Here is a 7,153-nt window from a genome sequence, read left to right as displayed (position 1 = left end):
ATAAGGTTTATGGATACCGAAGAAAGTTGAAATAAGCGCTATATGGTAAAATACTAATACAGGATATAAATTAAATTGTACAATAGTGAAAAGTGAAGGGGTCAAATTGTAAATATCCAAAACCATAATCATTTAATCATTTTAGTTTAACTCGTTAACATATAATACCATTGTGTACTTACCAATTCTCCTAATTTTTAGAAATGAGCTCAAACTTCTTTCCTTAATTCAATCAAGGACATTATCCCTAGCGCTTTGTTAGTCCCATTCCTCCTCATGAACATGTATAACAATCAATTATTAATTCAAAGTAGATAGTTTGTAATATAACACTTGTTAAAGATATATCACTCAAATTCTTGTTAAATAAAAATACAAGTGGCAAGATAGGGAGATTTCCAAGGGCGAAGGCCGAGGCTACATAAGTGAAATCAGTATAGAAATATACTTCCTCTATTGTTTTATCGTTACTGCATTACTTCTATTTGACTTTAATTAGAATATGATTTTATAAACTTATAAATAAACAAAGTCATCTCCCCTATTGTATTCTTCGCTCTTGTATTATTCAAATTCGACATAACGATTTCATTCTCCTTTACCCACGATTTTTTACCAAAAGGGTTTCATAGATTATTCTATTTTTCTCTCTTTTCTTGCCGACATTCTATTTTTAGAAGACTAAATACATAATCCAAGCATGAATGCAAACTACATCGTCAACTATTTAAATTGCTAAATAATTACCACTTTAGTCCTCAACTATTTCCAAACATTCCTTCAAGATACTCAATTTAAGCATACATATTTCGAACTTTACCCTACATTCGGAAATTTACTAATTATGCCTCGAAAAAGTGCCCTTACCGACACCAAACTTTTTCGAACCTTACACTGCATCAGTTATGTATGAGAAATTAACATTAATGCGCATCCAATTCTTGTCCCCATATGAGGTAAGCTTAAAAAGCAAAGGACATTGTATAAATCAGAAATTAGTGCATTTTTTTCTCAGCGAGCGATGCAAATTGCAAAAGGAAGAAAGAGTTACCATATCTATCAATGAAATTCTACTCCATGAATTTGACCAAATGCACAAACTTGTCAGACACAACATATACAGAAATGGCTGCCAATTGTTCTGCGTCAGCAGCGTGTAGTCAACCTTGTAAACTAACTTCATATATGAAAATGACCAAATATTAAAGATTGGAACAAAAAATTATAAATGCAATGGCAACTCTCAAGTGTAGTTAAAGGATACATGATATCAGTTTATAATTGAAAGCATTATTATTCAACTAACTTTTCATAAGAAACAAAATTGAATTTCAAAATGATGATAGCCAAGAAACCACAACAATACTCATTTATTTGCTTCAATGAATTCTCTGTATTCTCTCTTCATTTTGACCCCAGATACAGTCCTGCAGAACCGGCAACAAAACAAGGTAACCATCTTACACATTATAAAATTTATCTCTTCTGCAACAAACCTAGTCAGTCATCAATTGATTAGAAAGTTAATTTTGCATATACAAGAAAAGAAGAGGATTAAAACCTGAGCATCTCTTTATTTTTGAAAAACTGCACACATGGGGTACCCATAATTCCAGCAGCTTCAGCTATCTCCGGATCTTCCTCAATATCAATTTCGATAAAATGTACATTCTGATCAAATTCATCAATCACCTGTAAATAGACAGAGTAAAAGCTAAGCAAAATGAAAAGTCGTTTAATATTACACTAACCATAAGGAGTATTTATGCTTTAGAGCATTTAAGCCAAACTCTCAAGCTATGCCGAAGGAATTAGATCAATGACATAAGCAAATTTCCTAAAAGAAATGAGTCCAAGCTCATTAGAAACCAAGTGAAGTATAATAAATCTTTGTACGCAACATCCAGTTTCTGGTTTCACAGGGCATTTGCATTACCAGCTGGCTGCAAGGCAAGCTTTTAGTGAAGCAATATGATGCAATATTTAACTTCGGTCATAATCACCCGGAATGAGATCTACACAAGCTTAGTAGTCTAATCTATTCAACCTTGAAACATATAAACTACATACAAATCAGCATTGAAATTTTCACCAACCAACTTGAACTATGGAAGCTAAAGTGAATGAAGTATTGAACCAATCAGAGCTAATATACCTTGCTAAGAATTGGCTTCAAAGTCCGACATGGACCACAAGTTGGTGAAGTATATAATACACATATAAGCCTCGGACTCTCATGATACAACTTTCGCAAAGCATACTGGAATAGGAAAAAGAAAACTAGTTTAGAGATAAGATTCTAGTGAAAACCAAAAAGGATAAATATTTGATACATTAAACTTAAATGAAACAAAATAAAATAAAATCGAAGCCAATTAGGTACAAACCTGGCCCTTGTGTTTTGTGAGTGTAATGTCAAAACCTTCTTGAATATCTCTATCCGTCAGTTCTTTCTTGACCTCTTCAGTTTGAGGCTGTAAGATACATGATCATGATAAAGATTGATAAAAGCATGCGTGAATGTGATAATAATTTTGAAGGGGCTTAGTAAATAAACAGGTTCGAAAAAAAAGCAGATCATTAAGTACAGGAAAAATGTACTTGCAAAATATAATACAAATGCCAGAGTTGGCATTTGATAGAAAGAAAAATGCCTGATGAAACTCGACAAGAAGATCATTTCGAACAAGGTATCGTTCAACAGATAAAGCAGCGACGCATCCAGATCCAGCAGCAGTTACAGCTTGTCTCCACTCATGATCCTGTTTATAAAAGAACAAAAGGAGTTACAAGACAAGTTTTTTTATAGTACAGACTTTCTCCAAAGATGTAAAGTACGATAGTTTGAATTTATCTGGAAAATCAAGCACTGTCATGTTTCATGTAGGAAGAGGATATAGTAAACATTCAAGTACTCACAGATTTTCTTTATCATACATGGAACAACTGAAAGAAAATATGTCATCTTCCATGGTTATATATATGTTTCCTTGATTCATCACTAAGTTCATGTGTTGTACAGGCTTACTCATATTCAACACCACAAAGGAAGTATGAATGAACGGGAGGCTGGCTCCAAACACAAGGGAAAACTTAGGAAAATATGACATACCATAGGTCATTGTACGGGATTATAAGAGAGAAAAGTATACCAAAAGTTTGGCTCATTGAGTTCATACCTGATGAACAAGACAAAGATTCACACTCTCATTATTATAATTGGGTTACTCTTACCCACCAACATTCCAAAAGCAAGATGAGAGCATTTCATTATCTTTTTCCTTGATGTTTCCTATATTTTACCACCTTCAATTGATGCTAGAGCAATCCTTAGATTCTTTAGATGCCCTTACTAAGGTATTATGAATAATTCCAAAACACAAGTGTTTGCATTGTCAGATTAATATATTCTCAAAAGGCTCATGTGAACATGCCCTGAATTCTGGCACGCAAATCTCAAGGTTTTGGGAAGATGAAATATTTGCTGACTGGTCACAAACCAACATGAACAAAGGAAGATTACCTGCACGTCTCCTGCTGCAAATACACCTTCCACAGAAGTTTTAGCAGTACCCTCCTCTACTAGCACATATCCAGAGCTATCAAGTTCGACTTGACCTTGCAACAGCTGGCTATTTGGTGAATGTCCAATACCGTAAAACAAGCCCTTTGCCTCGAGCACAGATTCCTCTCCAGTATCAATTCTTCTGGTTAATATGCCTGACATTTGACCTTTTGTATTGCTAACAACATCCACAGCCTCTGTATTGAAGTGCAAGGTGATATTTGGATTGTTGTAAACTCTGAAACATTCGTGATAATTAACCTGTTAAAAAAACATTCAGGGAGTTGAAAACTCAACATACATACGAACTGCTCATTAGTACACAATGCACCACAATCAAGGTAGCAATTCGAACCACCATGAGAAATTTCAGCTAGCACTAAGAGCTTACTGCATTTAAATAAAAGAACAAAAGGAGACGTAAAAATCAGACAGTCACCACAACATAGCCCAGCTTCTGAAAGGGACACTGGAAAACCAACCTTAAACTCTTAAGTCTCGCTCCCAAACAAGGACCACAGAGCACAAAAATGAAATGGAATGGAATAAAACAAGGCCCACAAACAATCAGGAACCTTTACAGTAAGCATGTCAATTGTCAACATTTTGAACATCCTCTAACACACACACACACACACACATATATATATATATAACTTCTGCAAGAAAATCAGTAACATATGGGTTTTCTGATAGTCATGAATCCAAAACTTTTGATAAGACATCTCACAAGCAAGAAGAACATTACATACACCTCTAAGCAATTTGAAAAAACCAATCATTAAATTAAGATGTAAAATATTGGCCATAAAATTTTAAACAAAAATAGCAGTTGGTAAAACTCACCTATCTTGCATTGCCTTTGATGCTCTTAGTTGGTCCCTACGAACAAGCAAGTGAACATGACGAGCATATTTTGTTAAATATATTGCTTCCTCAGTAGCTGTATCACCTCCTCCAACCACAGCAAGTACTTGACCTTTAAATAATGGTGATGCTCCATCACAAATTGCGCAAGCACTAATTCCCCTGCTCCAAAATTCATCTTCACGAGGTAACCTTAGCCTTTTTGCTGTAGCTCCAGTAGCAAAAATAACACTATGACACTTAACCTGAAATAGAAATGTAAGGAACAATATGAATAAAGAAAAAGTGCCATAAAAAGCAAGGAGTAACGAACATTGGACATAATGTTGTGATTCAAGTCATAGTTCTATCACCATGCTAATAATTCAATCAAATGAACATAAAAACAAAAGTAGCCAACGGAAATTCACATCACCTCACGTTCACTACTCTGTATTGTAAAAGGATTACTTCTAACATCAATGTGTTCCACATCTTCTTGGAACAATTCAGCTCCCCAACGTTCAGCTTGTCGTCGCATCCTAGTCAAAACACGATCAGGACTCCAATTATATAACTCTAGCTGAAACAGTAGTTGTCAATAAAATTAGCAAAGAAAGAAATAGACTTTCATCTTTCTTTTAAATACCTATCCATCAAATCTGGACCAGTTATTCTATCAGGAAAACCAGGGAAGTTCTCAACTTCAGTGGTAGTCATCAACTGGCCACCAGGTACACCGCCAACTTGATATCCCTCGAACACTACAGGCTTCAAATTCGCACGAGCTGCATATATTGCTGCTGTATATCCAGCAGGACCTGAGCCTATGATCACCACATTCTCAACCAATTTACCTGCAAGAAGAAACACAGAAGCATTACTCATGCTCTCAATGTAACTTGGCTATAAACATGAAGGAAAACATAACTCTGGACCTGCCTATAACCTAGCTCAAATAGAAGTTAATATGACATGAGTAAATGTTGTATGATATACATAGATATTAATATTATGAGATTAGGAAGTAATTTTGCAATTAATATAATGCCAATAGTTGATAACATGGATGCCATTTCACAAATTATACTTGTGGTAAACTTAAAACTCTATTTGATTATTAGTGTCATCAATTGCTTTTCGCTTTCTTAGGCCCTGGATGGTCTGTTTGCTTTTATTTATTTATATTTCGTTTTCATTTCTTTTTTTTTTCAGGTGGCGAACCTTGCTATTTGATTTTGGGGCCGATTAAAACATTTAGTATATATTTACAATACAGAGTGGTTTATATATACGAACTAAATATTCATAAAAATATATTCCAAAATTTTTGCGTTGTTTTTTCTTTTTTCCTTATTGCACTTTTCATTAAAAAAATCTTAAAGCAAAAAGCAAAGACATCAACCATAAAAATTCAACTTATTTTATATACAATAAGTAAATGGTACACATCCAAATATACATATTTTTCCCCATAGAGTTAAATATCACGTATTTTGCCACTCACAAAATTAATGTTTTAATTTTAAATATATATATTATTTCCATTTATCCAAACACTTGATTGTTTTACGGAAAGTAAAATAAAATAAAAGCAACAACCAACATAAATAGAAAAGATTCTATTTATCAATTACTGCATGCGTCACTCAGCATATTTCAGTTTCAGTCAGTATTCACATTGCTGCAAAAAGGAAAGAAAACTATTATCATATATGAAAATTAAATGATAAATATTTATTTTAGTACAACCATCAACGGTTTTGATGAATGAAAATCACATAGAATGCCACATGCTCCTTAACAATTTATTTGAAAAGAAGAAGAAAAACCGCAATGTTTTTCATGCTAGCTTGAAATGGGATTAATTTAAAAAGAAAAACTTGGCAATACAATTATTCTAACTAAATATATACATAAATAAAGCTGGCAGTGAGTCACCATTTGAATACAGAAGGAAAAAAAAAAGGGAAGTAAGTGAGAGAGACCTGAAGCAGCGGGGGTTTCGACGGAGGCCTTGGGGCGGAGAGAGAGGGGGCGATGGCGCGTGGGAGGAGAGTGGAAACGGAGTGCGCGTGGAGGGGAAGAGTAGAAGAAGAAGAAAGGGTAGGAGAGAGTGGACATAGGAAGACGGTGGTAGGTAGAAGGAGTGGAAGGGAGTGGGATACTGATTCGTATGTTGGGAGAAACAGCCATTGGATTTCAGACCATACAAAAATAATTGTAAGAAAAAGAAACCAAACCCAAAACCAATCCAGTTTTGTCTTAAGAAGAGGAGTTCCAGGTTATCTATCTCTAGCCTCATGCCTTCCAGATAAGGACCCTACTTTTTTTTCCTTTTCATTTTCTTCTTTTTTCCCGTACTATTTATCACTATTTATATTTTATTCTTCCTGTTTTGCATTTCCCTTGCGTACTTCACAAAAAATAAAATAAAATAAACCTCTAAATTTCTCTGCAATTTTTTTATCTACTTTTAAACTCGGGTTAATTAGCAAAAACGCTGATTTTAAGTTTTAATTATCTATTAGGTCGTTTTTCTTTAAATTGTGAAATATTTTAATTTTGGAGTGAAAAATAGAAAACAAGTCCATCGATAACTTTTTGTAACAGTCAAAAAAATTTAAAGGCTAATTTTTAGTGGTTTTTTTTTCAAACAACTAGAAATTTTTTTCTATATTTGCTATATATTCAATTCTCACAATCCTATTCATTTATTCACTCAATTCTCTCAACTATTTT

At 33.9% G+C, this 7,153-nt stretch overlaps 1 protein-coding gene across 1 annotated transcript; it reads right to left on the bottom strand.

Annotated features, from left to right (window-relative positions):
• Positions 1 to 1,202: 1,202 nt before the first annotated feature.
• Positions 1,203 to 6,813, bottom strand: LOC107934030 (thioredoxin reductase NTRC). Its single transcript, XM_016866364.2, has 10 exons — positions 6,400 to 6,813; positions 5,061 to 5,268; positions 4,848 to 4,953; positions 4,412 to 4,677; positions 3,524 to 3,803; positions 2,655 to 2,762; positions 2,388 to 2,474; positions 2,156 to 2,260; positions 1,562 to 1,692; positions 1,203 to 1,427 (listed from the first exon to the last, which is right to left on the bottom strand). The coding sequence occupies exons 1-10, from the start codon at positions 6,605 to 6,607 to the stop codon at positions 1,367 to 1,369; spliced, it is 1,560 nt and encodes a 519-aa protein (XP_016721853.1). The 5' UTR covers positions 6,608 to 6,813; the 3' UTR covers positions 1,203 to 1,366.
• Between the last annotated feature and the right edge of the window lie 340 nt (positions 6,814 to 7,153).

This window comes from Gossypium hirsutum, chromosome A02 (genome assembly GCF_007990345.1).
Source record: "Gossypium hirsutum isolate 1008001.06 chromosome A02, Gossypium_hirsutum_v2.1, whole genome shotgun sequence".
In the NCBI taxonomy this organism is placed as follows: Eukaryota; Viridiplantae; Streptophyta; class Magnoliopsida; order Malvales; family Malvaceae; genus Gossypium; species Gossypium hirsutum.
Note: the sequence above shows the minus strand (reverse complement) of the source record. Positions and strands in the feature narration are given on the sequence as shown.

Coding starts and splice junctions, on each gene's coding strand:
- LOC107934030 (XM_016866364.2), bottom strand. CDS start 6,607: ATGGCTGTTTCTCCCAACATACGAATCAGTATCCCACTCCCTTCCACT. Junction 1,693..2,155: donor TGAAGCCAATTCTTAGCAAG/GTATATTAGCTC, acceptor GTCTATTTACAG/GTGATTGATGAATTTGATCA. Junction 1,428..1,561: donor AAAAATAAAGAGATGCTCAG/GTTTTAATCCTC, acceptor CCGGTTCTGCAG/GACTGTATCTGGGGTCAAAA.